Raw genomic sequence first — 17,564 nt, forward strand, 5'->3', positions numbered from 1 at the left:
AGGTACTAGACCGATTTTGATGAAATTTGGCAATGACAATCTTCAGACCCTGAGAAAGAACATAGGCTACCTTTTATTGCGAAATATGTACCACGGGCGAAGCCGGGGCGGACCGCTCTAGAATTAAATAATTTGACTAGCTGCGCCCCGCGGTTAAGCCGTTTCGGAGGAGTTTGGTTACAAACACGAGAATTTTAAACTTATTGATTTATTTATTTAATTATTTCTTTCTTATTGTTTAACAATAAAAATGTGAATGTACCGGGAAAAATATAGCATTTAAAAACCACGTAAATTACTGAAACTGGTTTTAAAGGTCACTTTAATGAAAGATCAATGTCGCATGTTGGTGGAATTTTAATTTAGTACAATATAATATTACTTATAATTTAACTTGATATACATATAAAATTACATCTTACGTGACTTCAGCCACGTTAAGTATATGGATTTCTAAGTATGGATTAATCTATACTTATACATATTATAAAGCTGGAGAGTTTGTTTCTTTGAACGCGTTAATCTCAAGAACCACAGGTCTGATTTGAAAAATTATTTCACAATTAGATAGTCCATTGATCGAGAAAGGCTGTAGTAACGTTAGCTCTTATTAACTATTCTGTGGCATATCGTCACGCTAAGACCAAGAACGGAGCAATGCGGGTATAACCACGGGGCACAGCTTGTTACTTATAGGTAATTTTATTTGAAATACGTAAGTTTATTATATTAAATTTTACTAGATAATACATGCTAGCCATGCTAGCGCTCACACATGCAAAAAGCAATATGAAGATGTTATGTCATGTAAAATCTATTTCCTTTTCCTCCATTTTTCCTCTATAATTTAAAAATGATTGCATGTTAAATACTCTATCATCCACTGTTAATGCTGTATCACTGGCCAAACCTGTTATTATACCTAAGAATGCAAAAATTTGTATGTTTGTTACGTAATCACGCATTGAGAGGTGTGAAGGAACACCCGGATGGAACGAAGTTTCAAGTTACTAAAATAATTGGGTTACCTTTGGGTTATCTTCTATGAGAGAGAGAGAGAGATATAGACAATTATTAGCAAAAAGTGTTAAATTAAAACTTTTGGTCAAAATATAACTAACTACTGGATAATAACTTACATAACTACTATATAGACAGTGGATACATTTTCTGAAAAACCGTAACTATGTCAAAGAAGAGGTTAGCGACTAGGTTAGCGACTCTTGAAGACATAGAAATGCAAAAAATGCAATCTTGTTACACTCATAAGAGAGATTGCACAATGTAGGTTTTATATCATAATAAGCTAAATATTCTAAAACAAATTTACTGTAATACCCTGGAAATTATTTACAATTTTGCTGCTTTATCATGTTAAATTCAAAATGGCGCCCTCTAGGGGGCTTAAAAATGAACGAAGTAAAAACGCATGTAATTATATTATTCCATTATCAACATTTTATTATAATTTTTTATAACAAAATCATGTACACTACTTTTAATTATCTACTAAAGAATAGTCACGATCGACAAAGTTAGTTATTACCTATCTGGAGACATACCATGTATGTCGTCGTTTAAATTCTTTTTAAATTACAATTCGCGCCAAAATGTTTTAGTGGCCCGTTGACTCGGAGCAATTAACTCCTCCGAGCCCGTTGATTTTTTCAGTGTCAAAATAAGTGTAAAGTAGTGCTAAATATTGCAACGAATTAAAAAAATAACCGGGTGGGCCATAGACAAAAAAAGCAGAAATAAAAAAAAAATATCGTGCTGTTTAAAAAAAATAACAGTGAGAATGAATGACGTAGAATCCCAATACAGTGCACAGGGAACTAGAAAAGGAACAATATTGTTTATAACAAGGACAGCATTTCACATGTTATATTATTGTTTTAACAATGGAGTGGCAATTTGGGGTTATTTTATATGGCGGGAAGTAATGTCGATGGATACCGAGGACCCTGCGATATTGAATGTGAAATATTTTACGTTATTGTTTTTCACTAATTGGAATTATGTGAGTATTTTTCTATTTTTTTAGGATGTTTGTATACGAAATTGTGAGTTGAGTTTTTTTCGCACCTTCACGGGAACGCATTTAATATAAATTTCAGCGACGCGTTCTTGAGATAATTAATGGTCTTGAAAGACAGACAAAAAATCGATACGGACAACAAATGGATCCTTTCAGAGTTCATTTTTTTCCTTTTGAGGTTCGGAACCCTAAAAACAATTAAGTATACGATATAGTTTAAATAATATATATATCACTGATTGCCATCAAAATATGATCGTGAAAAAAGATGCGAATTTTTATTATACCTACCTAATTGCTTAGAAAATCACATGTAAATGCTACAAAAATAAATAATGACGTTACATAGGGCTCATTACATAAATAATACTTTATGTAATGACAAAAAACTTTATTCCAAATAGCACGCAATTTAAAATACAATAAAAAAAAACAATAATTATATTTTGATGTAGCCGGAAGATATATAATACATTAACAGAAAAACTAACAATTAAAATCTTAAATTAAAGTACTAAAAACACATAAAAAGTGTTGAAGCACTCACGATTAGCATTTAATTATTATAATCATACATTTATTAATATAATAAAAAAGGCTATTTCTGTACATTAAGTATTTAAAAACAGAGTATTTGGAATCCAATATGGATGTTGTCTAGTCCCCAAAACAATGGCTAGTTTTTTATCTGTTTGTAAATTTGTAGGTGCGTCAGTCGTGGTCAATCACGTAAAAACCACATAGTAGATTTTGGTAATATTTTACAAGGTGATAGACGAATATTTGGTATGACAAGGATATGTTTTATTTGAAATAGCTAGAATAGATGCTGGAATAGCTCTTTTGTCACATATATATAAAGCATGGGAAAATTCAAAGAATGCTTTAGGGATATTCTGTGACCTTTCTAAGGCTTTTGACTGTGTAGAACATACCACTCTATTACGGAAACTAAATTTTTATGGTATTAAAGGTTTATCTCAGGACCTCATAGCTTCATATCTTCAGAACAGGGTACAAACCGTTGTTGTTAATGGAGAGAAATCTCGCGGTGCGCCGATTAACATAGGTGTTCCGCAGGGATCTATCTTAGGACCGTTTTTGTTCTTAGTATATATTAATGACCTACCTTATTATTTGCAGGATATGTGTGAAATAGTACTGTTTGCAGATGATACCTCATTAATATTTAATGTGGATAGACATGACTCAAACGTTGACGAAGTAAACTCTGCTCTTTTACGCATATCCAATTGGTTCACTGCTAATAATTTATTATTAAATGCAAAAAAAACAAATTGTGTAGAATTTATCCTTCCAAATGTAAAAAAGGTGAAAAGGGATATTATTTTAAACGGGGAGGTATTATACCCTGTGGATTCTACTGTTTTTTCTTGGATTGACACTAGATGAGAAGTTACAATGGGGGGCCCATGTTGCCGCCACCGCTGCTAAGCTTAGTTCAGCTGCATATGCAGTTCGAAGAATAAGGCATCTCACCGATGTAGACACGGCTAGATTGGTTTATTTTAGCTACTTTCATAGCATTATGTCCTATGGAATTCTGCTATGGGGCAGGGCTGCAGATATTGAAACTATATTTATATTACAGAAAAGAGCCATACGCTCTATATATAATTTACGTGCTAGGGACTCACTAAGAGATCTCTTTAAGAATACTGGTATCCTCACTGTACCATCACAGTATATATTTAATAATATTTTATATGTACACAAAAACGCAGACTTACACACAAGAGTAGGAGATAGACACTGTTATGGCACAAGGAACAGAAATAAAATTGAAATGCCATTTTACCGGTTAGCTAAAGTTAAAAATTCATTTATGGGTCAAGGTATACTTTTTTACAACAAAATTCCTCATAGTATTAAAGAGTTTAGTAGTGCTAAATTTAAGAATTATGTAAAAAACGTCTTAGTTCAGAGAGCCTATTACAGCATTAAGGAATATATGGAAGATAAAAACCCATGGAGGGTTGTCGCGTGAGAACCGCAGGACAGTTCTTTGGCATATTATGATAATATGTACGTACGGTTACTTACATATTTTGTAAAATTAAATTGTAATACTAAAATGATTTAAAAGAGCAACTATGGAGTTTCTTGCCGATTCTTCTCCATAGATACTGCTTTCCGAATCGGTGGTAAATGATAAAAATATGTATTGACGTTTCAAAAGTGCTTCTCGAAGAAGTCTAATTGAATAAATAAATGTTTGAGTTTGAGTTTGAGTTTGAGTTTGAGTTTGAGTTTGAATAAAGTAATTTTGGAGTCAACGCAAGCGAAAATTTGATCATCGGCATACGAAACCTTCGTTCATTACAAACACCACACAAACAGCTACCTACTGCAGAAGTAAATAATAAAAACAAAGAATTTTCATTTTTCACTAATTAATGCGTAAAACATATAAACATTTATTAAAAGTGGTAAATTGTACATAAATCTGTACACAATACAAAAATAAAATATACTTACCTGCAGTGTATACGCCGCTTTATCCAAAAATAAAAACAATCGTTTTAATTTATTTATATCCATACGATATTAATTATAAACTCCAAAGTACGGATACCTATACAATAATATTCTTGTTTTATTTTTTATAATTGAATGAAACACGCGCAGAATTCATTAAAGAGGTTTACCTCTACACAGATACACGTAACATGGCAACATTAAAAAAAAGTTAAATTTCAAAATGTGGCGCGAAATTCTATAACTTTTTTTTTTTCGAGAAATGTCAAATCGAATTGTGATGTATAGATAACTCTTACAAATAAGTGTTTTATGTAGATAAAATATAATTATTTGTGTTTTAATAATGGCGGATATAGAAACTGGATTGCCTAGTGCGTCGAGTGGAAAGAAGTGTAGTATTTACTTGTTTGTTAGGACAGTGTATCATTTGTTATACTTTTTGGGACATAATGCTGTATTGTGCTGGGCCATGTATATTTGGTATAAGATTGGTGACGCATCAACAAAGCATCCTGTGATACAGAATCTTAAATATTTGGCGCCTGCTTTTTTCACTAATTGGAATTTTGTAAGTTATTTTTTTTTGTATTGATTTTGCGCAATTTATTTTGGAATTATAAAAGACGTTAAATGCGATATTATTGCATTAATCCCTACTTATAATATTATAATATATAATATTTATATTATAAATGCGAAAGTAACTCTGTCTGTCTGTTACGCTTTCCCGCTAAAACCTCTCAGCCGATTTTGATGAAATTTGGCACAGACAATCTTTAGAGCCTGAGAAAGAACATAGGCTACCTTTTATTGCGAAATATGTACCTCGGGCGAAGCCGGGGCGGACCGCTAGTCATGTATAAATCTTATAAAGGTTCTAAGTAGTAGTTTTCTTTACTTAGGGTAAAGTAGGGAAAATAAATATTTTCCTGCAGTAGTTACAAATTAATTGATTCAAATCTTGATTATGTACAAATTACAATAAATTAATTAACTTGAGGTTTAAAGATATTGATAGATAATAAAGACATTAATAACGTATTTTTTTAAATAAATATCATCGTTTTAAAAATAATATAAGTACGGAAAAAAATTAACTGTGTGAATAATTCATGATTTTAAAAACGACATTGTAGTCACCTTTTAAGGTCCTTCACTTTGTTTAATGCGATCGGGATTAAAAAACTGGTAAAAACCATATTTTAAGCACCTAGCTTTCCGCCCACGGCTTCGCCCGCGTTTTCAAAGAAAAACCCGCAAAGTTCCCGTTCCTGATAAAACGTATACCTACTACGTAACGTGATTTCTGGGATAAAACGTATATATACTACGCATTATTTCAAGTTACTTTCTATATGTATGCTAAATTTCATTGTAATCGGTTCAGTAGGTAGTATTTGCGTGAAAGAGTAACAAACATATACATAATATATATTGCGAAACATAACCCTCCTTTTGAAAAACATGGGTAAAAAGTTTGTACTAGGTTCATAGGAAATATTACGGTAATTAAGAATTAATAAATGAAACAGTTTAGTCTATGTCTGAATCAAATTTCATCCAGATTCGATAAGCCATTTCGTGTAAATGAGTAACAAACATACATACATTCTCACAAACTTTATTCAATACTTAGTTGAAAGACCTTAAAATATTTACTACAACCAGTTTGATGACGTCATACATTAATTATTTCTTTAAGGAGTGTGATTTTTAATTAATCTATTCTAATATTATAAAGCTGAAGAGTTTGTTTTTTTGTTTGAACGCGCTAATCTCAGGAACTACTGGTCCGATTTGAAAAATTCTTACGGTGCTAGATAGCCCATTTATCGAGAAAGGTTATAGGCTATATTATGTTATCACGCTAAGACCAGTAGGAGCGGAGCAATGCGGGTGAAACCGTGCGGCACAGCTAGTAAAATATACATGTTGAGATGTAGTAACATCAATACAAAAAAATACTTCACAGTAAACGCAAGTCAAATCTGGATTGAAATAAAAACAAAAGAAGTCCCAATTTTGAAAAAGCGCGCGTAATTGAAAGATGTTCTTCATTTTTTTAATTTTAACAATAATTAATGAAAATGTCTTATTCAAATTTTAAATTTTATTGAGCCTTTTTTATGATTTTCATGTGAAATTTAGGTTTTTTTTTTATCTTTTTTATCCTTATTATATATTATATATTTATTTTATCCTTAGTTCCTTGCATAATCTATACATAATATAATAAATCTGTAGAAGGGTCAATTCTGTACATTGAAAATATTGAAAAAATAACTAGCAGGGGGTGTTACTGGATCGATACCAAACCCAAATATGTGATTAAAAAATTTTTTGTCTGTCTGTCTGTCTGTCTGTCTGTCTGTCTGTCTGTATGTGAAGACATCACGTGAAAACTACCGGTTCGATTTCGATGAAACTTGGTATAATTATACCTTATCCTGGGCGTAAAATAGGATACTTTTTATTCTGGAAAAATACGTAGAAAAAAAATTAATCTCAATTTTTGAGTATCCATAGACGTTGTTCTGTAGTAGGTACCGCGAACACACGTTGCGTATTATTATAGACTTAGCCGTATTTGGGTCCAATAGATATTTATAAGATGTCATTGTCCGAGTTACTCAAAATGGAGAAATAAACCATCCACGCAAAGACCGACATCCGCGCGGACGGAGTCGCGGGCGGAAGCTAGTCTATAATATAAAAATGAATCGCAAAATGTGTTGGTAAGCGCATAACTCGAGAACGGCTGAACCGATTTCGATAATTCTTTTTTTATTATATTCCTTGAAGTACGAGGATGGTTCTTATGTAGAGAAAACGTGAATATGTACCACGGGCGAAGCCGGGGCGGACCGCTAGTTAATTATAAGAAATACGTACAAATCACGCTGTTAATCAATAATTAATTTGTCTTATTTTTATGCTAATATTTAACCCTGAATAAGGTTAAGGAATATTAATTTTTATTACCGTTTTCTGTATCAAAGTATACTATAAAGGTCAAATAATTCCAATCAAAATGAAGACTAATATTATATAGAGTTTGTCTGTTTGAACGCGCATTTCTTGGGAACTATGTAGTAACTATGGCACTTACTTTTTGTTTAATAATTGTAAAATTTCAAATGTTTTGCATAGTCCATTTTTCGTCCTACTAATATTATAAATGCGAAAGTTTGTGAGGATGGATATAATATGTATATATGTGTATGTATATTTGTTACTCATTCACGTAAAAACTACTGAACCGATTACAATGAAATTTAGCACACATATAGAGGGTAACTTGGATTAACACATAGGATAGATTTTATCCCGGAAATCTTATGGGAACGGGGATTATGCGGGTTTTTCTTTGAAAACGCAGACGAAGCCGTAGGCGGAAAGCTGTTAGGTTATGTATTAATCTAACAGGATCAGAGCAGTATTTCACCAAAAATATTATATAATTAGCTTGCATAATAAATTATTTTACGAAAACTTGTTTATAAACAAAATGAGCGATGAATTAAACTTGTTTTATATGCAAATTGCAAGGCTAACGTCCACACAAATATACAACCATATATGTATATACGTATATACTCGGACATTAATTACCACAGTTAGTTCTACTAGCTGTGCCCCGCGGTTTTATCCGCATTGCTCCGCTCCTATTGGTCGTGATAATATTTGTCTGTGCCAATAAATGAAAATACATAGTAGTGTAAGTTTCTATAGCCTTCTTAGATAAACGGACACCATAAAAAATATTTTATTTCAATTCTAATTCGCAGTTCTAGATTTTTTTTCGTGTTCTCAATGTTAGCCAGAAGGGCAACGACATTTTAACGCAGACGCGGGGGTGAACTGAAGGTTCACCCTGGCAGCGACATGCGCAAGGGCGTCCCCCCTTGACGGGGATCTCGAACCTCGGCTTGGGCTGTCGTTTGAGTGGAGGAGGCCGGAAAGGCCCTAGTCGGATGGGTCAGTTCTAGATATAGCGCTTTCAAACAAACAAATTCTTCAGCCTTATAATATTAGTATAAAGTGGATATATGGAGGGAATATAATGATTTTTGTACCTTCTACCTGTGTGTTTATAAACATTGTATGCTTATTACAATTAATTTGTAAACATAAAGACAATAAATAGTATAGATATAATTTCAGATAAATCTCCTTATACACAAGGTCATGTGGAATTTACCGCTATAAATTCATTCTAGCCTTACTTGGAATTTTATACGAATTACCATGTATGTAATTATATGTTTGTATCACAGATAATAATTATAATGCTTTACGACTTACTAGGTTGTACCACATGTAAAGTATTTCGGTCGCTATCGTGTTAACAAGAAAATCCTCCGCACATACAGACACACGGACGTCCAAGACAGAACTTTTTTAAACTGTTTTTTAACTAGTTTAAATAACAAAAATGACATCAAAAATATCATGAATGTTAAAAATAGTGTTTTTTCTTAATATGTGTGTGTATGTATTATCTTACAAGTGCAATGTATGATACATAAAGACATTTTAAGTTTGAAAAGTCAGATGTTTTGCGCGAAGTGACAGTAGTACCCACCTCAACGCTTCGCTTATGAGGCGTGCAAAATTCGTCAGATTCCAATTCAACATTGAGATTTTCAAAAAACTGTTTTTCTTAAGCAACAACATTTCATGGATTACCTTCCATATTCTGAGAACTAAGAAGTTCTATTGTCATTATTATTTTATCTTATTTTCATCTAATAAGAGCGTGATAATATTTTATATGTAAATGATAACATTCAAACGTGATTTATATTAATATTAAACACGTGCGCTATCATCACTACATAGTATAAAACAAAGTCGCTTTCTCTGTCCCTATGTGACTATTTCCCTATGTCCATCTTTAAAACTACGCAACGGATTTTGATGCGGTTTTTTTTAATAGATAGAGTGCTAGTATGATAATATATAGTAGCTTTAGAGTAGGTAATTTATAAAAATAACAGCTTACCAAAATAAATTATAATGTGTTTAAGACGAACTCAAGGTAAATAAGAAGGTTGAATTAAATCCTGGGTTTTTGTCCAAAAACTGTGTTTTTGTATGTGACTTTTTCATTCAACAAAATTGGCAAGCGTGTGTTTAATTTTTTTGCCTTATTCTGTATAAAAATTATTATATTCTTAACTAGGTATCCGCCCGCGGCTTCTCCCGCGCAGTCAAAGAAAAACCCGCATAGTTCCCGTTCCCGTGGGATTTCCGGGATTGCGTCATTTTCCCGGGATAAAAAGTAGCCTATATCCTTTCTCAGGTGTCAAAATATTTCCATATCAAATTTCATGAAAATTGGTTCAGTAGTTCAGTTCAGTTCAGTGATTGAGTAACAGACAGACAGACAGAGTTACTTTCGCATTTATAATATTAGTATGGATTATTAGATACTAATATTATAAATGCGAAAGTTTGTATGGTATTTATTTATTTATTTTGGTCTCCCAACGTTTGTTTACATTACATATAAAATATCAAAATACACATACACAATTATAAGATCAATTTAAAAAAACACTTATAGGTAAACACAGCATGCGAAAAATAAGTTTTAAGTTTTAAAGTATACAATTACACCAAACAATTTTATTAGTGAAAAAAAAAGGAAAACCAATGATTATAATATATAATGTACTTAATCTATCCTATTCCTTAAAAAGTGAATTAAATGTTTTGCGGAGCTTGTTGGGGGAATCTACAAATATATCAAACATCTGACTGTAGTCATTTACAGTTTTACAAATTCTCGGAATCGGTGAGTTCCGACCCGATACGGTATGCTATGTTGTTTTATTTTTAAACTGTAAGGGAGGAAAATATGTTTATCAAATACGTGGGTGTAATAGCATTGCATGATCTTTAGCTGTTATTAATAATAAATTAATGAATATAAAATATATTTTGAGGAAAAATCTTTCAAATAACTAAGGGAAAAGGTAATTCCCTAGTTATTTTAACTACTATAAAACAAACTTAAATACAACCTTATAGGTATCTATCACAAATAAATACTATAATATGTAGCTGGTGTCCCACAACACATTAAATTCTCTAAAGGGCCTCTGCGTGTTGGACCTGTGTCCCCACGTAAGCCTTCCAAAGGACCGGGTGTCTTCCTTCTGGTGGTACCCATGTATTATGAAGATAGACTCTTTAGATACTTGGTGTATTTATTAAAAAACTAGCTTTCCGCCCGCGGCTTCGCCCGCGTTTTCAGAGAAAACCCCGCATAGTTCCCTTTCCCGTGGGATTTCCGGGATAAAACCTATCCTATCTCTCAAGTTGGATCGAACTGCACATGGTGTGCGAATTTTATTATAATCGGTTAAGTGGTTTAGGAGTTCATTGAGGACAAACATTGTGACACGAGATTTATATATATTAAGATAAAATAAAATAACATTTTTTACATTCTTTATTCAGTCTTATCGTTACAAATTAACGAAAAAATAAAATAAAAGCCTACTTTTAAAGGTCGCTTGAAAGTATTAACATTTTTTATTATAATTCACATATTTATAAACACGGAACTCTAAAAACAGGTTTTTTTTTAAATTTGTTAATTTTATAAGTTTGTAACAACTTTATTACGTCATTGTAATAACAAAAACAACATAGGTACTTGTTTTATATTCTGAATGCATATTTACCATTCACATAAAAAATATATTTATTTGACTATATTTATTTTAATTACTATCAAAAATGTAATCCATACTATACTAATATTATAAATGCGAAAGTAACTCTGTCTGTATGTCTGTTACTCAACTACTGAACCAATTTGCATGAAATTTGGTATAGAGATATTTTGATACCCGAGAAAGGACATAGGCTGCTTTTTGCCCCGGGACATTAGAGGATAGGTTTTATCCCGGAAATCTCACGGGAACGGGAACTATGCGGGTTTTTCTTTGACTGCGCGGGCGATGTCGCGGGTGGAAGGCTAGTAAAAAATAAATAATAAAATATAACTTTATTTGTCTCATCACAACATTAGGTAAATAGATACATTGCTTGCAAATACATAGTGAGTGAGCTTATCAACTAGTCTTGTGAGAGACTGGAGCCTGAAATAGGTTCCAAGGAACCTGGAGTACAAGTCACCAAGTAATGTTCATAATAATGTGTTTAAATTTAAAAGAATAGCTAATACATTTTAATGTGGGTTTGCTTTAACTAAACATCTCCTTATATATAAAAATGAATCGCAAAATGTGTTGGTAAGCGCATAACTCGAGAACGGCTGAACCGATTTCGATAATTCTTTTTTTATTATATTCCTTGAAGTATGAGGATGGTTCTTATGTAGGTAGAGAAAACGTAAACATGTACCACGGGCGAAGCCGGGGCGGACCGCTAGTAAATAAATAAAAATCTTTACTGCTCTAATCCTACCTACAGTAGGTAGTTACCTGTTTTAGAAACTAGATTTTTTTTGGATATTTCTGGCTACTAAACAAGTTATCTACAAAGTATTCATAAAACAACAATTTGATAATACGGAAGTAGATTATTATCCACGGTCACGGCTTCATAGGCAATAAATTAGGGTTCATTTTTATATATCTAAGTAAAAGATAGAATTAAAACAAAGCCGGGCACACGTGTCAGAAGTGAAACTTCTTTAGCAAGATAATATACCAAAATCGTCGCCTTACTCCATGACGTCACACTATTGCCATGACGCGACCTTGAAATTTACTCTCAACGCGCCAGAAGTTTCTCTTCAAAACTTTTATATTCATGAATCATGACTGTGATTCTGTGAATATACCTATTCAAAGTACCTATGTTTTAGGTGATATTATTAATTTATTAGTAGGTAGTAGGTAGTTACCATATTTGATCTAACCAGTAACCTAGGTTAAACTCACAACCTTACATTGTTTATAACTTAATTATAGTTATTCTTTTGTTTATAGAAACAACAATTGAATTGTTTATGTTAATTGGACTAGGAAGGAAAATACTATAGAACCTATCTATGACAAATGCATTTTTTACGTTAAACAGTTTTGATTAATTTAGACTATTGATAATATAACTAGCTGTTCCCCGCGGTTTCACTCGCATTGCTCCGCTTCTGTTGGTTTTAGCGTGATGATATAATATATCCTATAGCCTTCCTTAATAAATGAGCTATCTAACACCGAATTAATTTTTTCAAATCGTACCATTAGTTCCTGAGATTAGCGCGTTCAAACAAAAAAACAAACTCTTCAGCTTTATAATATTAGTATAGATGACTTGAATCATCCAATAATGTTTGCAAAAGTAAAGGGATATTGATGACGCGGTGCTTTGCTAAATATGTATAATGTATACTTACTATAAAAATGAATGTTTGTGTGTCAGTGTGTATCTACTTTATTTCGATGGGAGTGTTTTTTAATAGATAGAGGGTTCTCGAGGAAGTTTTTAGTATATAATTTATAGGGTTATAGAGAAAACGGGCGAAGCCGCGTGCGGAAAGCTAGTTTTGCAATATAATCAATAGGTACATATATAATAAAATCCTAGGAAAATTTAAATTAAATATTTTTTAAAAGAATACTTAGAGCTCGAGCGTGATCTCGAATAAATAACAAAAATATAATTATTAGAATAATTTTTGTTTGTTTGTCTGTACGTATGTTCGGTATTAACTCAAAAAGTACTGCATCAATTTACTTTAAATTTGGTACAAGGATAGCTTGAGACCTGAAGAAGGACATAGAATAGATTTTATCCCGGAATTCCAACGGGATCGGGAACTATGCGGGTTTTTTTTGACTACGCGGGCGAAGCCGCGGGCGGAAAGCTAGTTTCTAATAAATATTATTTAAGGAGCTTTTCAATATCTACTACAGATCTCAAAACTATTACCTTGATCTTTGAACAGATATTATATAATAATTTACATGAATTTTATTGTAAGAAGACACTTTGTTCAGTATATACGTATTATAATGTATAAAAAAATTGTATTATATTTAAAAATATTATTTCATAGTACTGCCATATTCTTTAATCTAGGTGTTAGTTTGTTTGTGATGTTGTTATATTTTGGCTTGATAAATGAAAATTGTGTGGATTTGAGAATAGTTTTTTCGACGGTTGGCGGTGTGGTGAGTTGAATGTATTTTTGAGTATGTTTTAAAAAAAACTAAATCGCCATTTAAGGGTCAAAAATGTCAAAATTTACCAACCGGAAGACAGCAGCTTTCGAACATAGAAAAAATCATCAAAATCGGTTCACCCAGTTAAACTCATATTATGGATACTTTTAAATTATTGAATAATTTTTTTTGAAGTTTAGTCTAGTATTGACCACTGCTCCTATTCATGAACACTCAAAATATATAGATATCTTCATACTTCAAACTAATATCCCATCTTTTGAATATTCATTCTGTTTGAACTTTGAGAAGGAAACGCCCTAAACTTGATACCAAAGTCCGCGGTCCAAAGTCAACGTAACACACATTTAGCTTCACCTGTATGTTTGTATGTTGACTGCTATAGACTCGATTATGTGTGTGTCCCATGTCCCCAAGTGGGGTAAGGGGCAGATGCATTTTACATGTTTCACTGATCGATTTTCTTTAGGGACAAGTACCTATAGGTGGTCAGCCTTCTGTGTCCTGCCAGACCGAGACATTATTATTTCTTCGTCTCCACCGGGAATCGAACCCAGGACAACTCTGTTCTACGCTCACGCGTCAACCACTGTACCAATAGACTCGATTATACCATACTTTAAAATTTTAATTCAAATTTTGCACACTTATCAAGGATCGGTGACAATACAATAATTTCAATTTATTAAAGCGGGTTGTCTAGTATATACATATTTAAGAACACTAAAATCTATTTAAGGCTGCAGTCTAGCAAAATTGCGTTTTCAACAAGTTATTTGACAATTTTTTCCCGGCTATTGAAATGATAAACTGATTTTTTTTTCTTGTTTATCAATTAGTGTTAAACTCAAACTCAAACTCAAACATTCATTTATTCAATTAGACTACTATTTAGTAGCACTTTCGAATCGTCATTACATAATTATTTTAACATTTACCACCGATTCGGAAAGCAGTGATCTATGGAGAAGAATCGGCAAGAAACTCCATAGTTGCTCTTTTAAAATCATGTCGATATTACATAATATGTAAATTATATCTAAATACATAATATATCATAATATACAAAGAACTGTCCTGTGGTTTTTACACGACAACCCTCCATGGGTTTTTATCGTCCATATATTCCTGAATACTGTAGTACGCTCTCTGAACTAGTACATTTTTTATATAAGTTTTAAATTTAGAACTACTAAACTCTCTAATATTATGAGGAATTCTATTGTAAAAGCGTATACCTTGACCCATAAATGAATTTTTAACTTTAGCTAATCGGAAAAATGGCATTTCAATTCTATTTCTGTTCCTTGTGCCATAACAGTGTCTATCTCCTACTCTTGTGTGTAAGTCGGCGTTTTTGTGTACATGCAAAATATTATTAAATATATACTGTGATGGTAGAGTAAGTATACCAGTATTCTTAAAGAGATCTCTTAGTGAGTCCCGAGCACGTAAATTATATATAGAGCGAATGGCTCTTTTCTGTAAGATAAATATAGTTTCTATATCTGCTGCCCTGCCCCATAGTAGAATTCCATAGGACATAATACTATGAAAGTAGCTGAAATATACCAATCTAGCTGTATCTTCATCGGTGAGATGCCTTACCTTTCGGACTGCATATGCTGCTGAACTGAGCTTACCTGCAGCGGTGTTGACATGGGCTCCCCACTGTAGTTTCTCGTCCAATGTTAACCCAAGAAATACAGTCGATTCTGTAGGGTGTAATACCTCCCCGTTCAAGGTAATATTTCTGCTCAACTTTTTAACGTTAGGTAGTAAAAATTCAACACAAGTTGTTTTTTTGGCATTTAATAATAAATTATTAGCAGTAAACCAGTCGGATATGTGTAAAAGAGTACTGTTCACTTCGTCAACATTTGGGTCATGCCTATCCACATTGAATATTAATGAGGTATCATCTGCAAACAGAACTATTTCACACCTATCCTGTAAATAATAAGGTAGATCATTGATATATACCAAGAACAAGAAGGGTCCTAAAATAGATCCTTGTGGAACACCAATGTTAATTGACGCACCGCTAGAACGTTCTCCATTAACAACTACAGTTTGTATCCTATCATGAAGGTATGAGGCTATGAGGTTCTGAGCTTGTCCTTTAATCCCATAGTGATTAAGTTTGCGCAATAAAGTACAATGTTCAACGCAGTCAAATGCCTTGGAGAGGTCACAAAATATCCCCAAAGCATTTTTTGAGTTTTCCCATGCCTTATATATATGTGTTAGTAGTGCAACTCCAGCATCTGTGGTTGAGCGCCCCTTTGTGAAACCAAACTGTTTGGTGTGCAGCAAACTATTAGAAGCAAAGTGACTAGTCAATTGGTTTAATATTAACTTTTCGAAAACTTTACTTAATGTTGGTAAAATCGAGATAGGTCTATAGTTGTTACAGTCTTCTTGATCACCTTTTTTAAATAGAGGTATAACTTTACTAAGCTTTAGTAAATTAGGAAATGTACCATAGTCACAACACCTATTAAATATGAAAGCTAAATTGTTTGCAATATTTTCTATTATATTATTAACTAAATTTACGGACATTCCCCAAAGATCACAAGTATTTTTTAAATTAAGTGTCTTAAATGCTGTAACAATATCATTAGCAGTTACGTGACGCAATTCAAATAATGTACTGCACCCCGCAACATGGTCCCTCAAAAAGGTCTCTGCAAGTATTGAAGACGAATTTAAATTATTAGTAATGCTAGCAGGGACACTACTAAAGAAATCTTCAAAAGCAAGCGCAACATCAGCATTTTTGTCAATAACCATGCCATTATTTACAAGTTTTATGGTATTACTTGATTTGCTTTTACCCATTTCACCATTAATAATAGACCAAACTGTTTTAACTTTATTATCCGAGTCGCGTATTTTATCCCTGATATACAAACGCTTCGCAGTAAAACAAACAATTTTAAAAGTTTTTGAGTAATTTCTAACATAACTAAGAAAAGATGGATCTTTATTATATTGCTTCATACCATATAACTCATAAAGAACAATCCTACACCTATGTATGCTAGGTGTCGCCCATTTACTAAATGGTAAATCCTTGGTAATATTTAAAGATTTAACTTTAAATATTTTTTCAAATTCACTATGAACTAAATTAAAAAGATTTTTAAACATTTCACAAGGATTATTATGACAGGATTGATCATTCAGTACGGGCAGGTTTTTATTAATATTATCTCTAAATTTATTAATGCCTTTTTTAGTTATAGGCCTAATATACGCAATGCGCATGAATTTTTTCACATTTATAAAGTTACTTTATGTTACCTTAATCAGGCCTTCAAGATAAGTCTCTTTCCCCCAAAGACATTTCGAGCTAAGTTTGTGCACTCACTACGTTGCAACCGATTACAATTTATACAATTTGATCAGCGCATTATTATCCTTATATAGTCGTTATTAAAATCTGCTGAATACAATTGCCGAATAACTTATGATTTTCCTAATTAGAACGTTATAAATTCATTAAATTTCCCATTTTTTGCCTTACAAAAACTATTGATAAATACTGCTAAAAGTTATTTTTTCCATTAATTTATTCGAGTTGAATGAGTATTAAACCTTTAAAAAAATTTTTTTTGAATTTTGATAATTCTTTAAATATTAAAAAAATATTTAAAATAAGTAGGAAAAATCCTAGCGAATTTCTTTAGTCGCGCTCCTTGGGCCGGAGCGTTCTGACGTGTGCTCTACGCTCGATTTTCCTTCATACCGAAGTGAAAGTTGCTCTACTTCATTAAATTTAATATTTTTGTTAATTGATTATTTTTATCTTAGTTTTGTGCAAATATTCGTATTTTTAAACATTTGATTTC

The 17,564-nt window shown here is 32.3% G+C and overlaps 1 protein-coding gene across 2 annotated transcripts in view; it reads left to right on the forward strand.

The window, feature by feature from the left end:
* The first annotated feature begins 1,830 nt into the window (after positions 1-1,830).
* LOC123703991 (androgen-dependent TFPI-regulating protein-like) overlaps positions 1,831-17,564 on the forward strand; it is a 31,397-nt gene continuing 15,663 nt past the window's right edge. The window contains exon 1 of one of the 2 annotated variants that reach the window (XM_045652220.1): positions 1,831-2,020. In XM_045652220.1, coding sequence (XP_045508176.1) covers positions 1,880-2,020 — 141 coding nt within the window. In that variant the 5' untranslated portion in view covers positions 1,831-1,879. Of the gene's footprint in view, positions 2,021-4,696; positions 5,109-17,564 lie in introns of those variants that run through there. The other variant, XM_045652218.1, reaches the window with a different exon arrangement.

This window comes from Colias croceus, chromosome 28 (genome assembly GCF_905220415.1).
Source record: "Colias croceus chromosome 28, ilColCroc2.1".
Taxonomy (NCBI): Eukaryota; Metazoa; Arthropoda; class Insecta; order Lepidoptera; family Pieridae; genus Colias; species Colias croceus.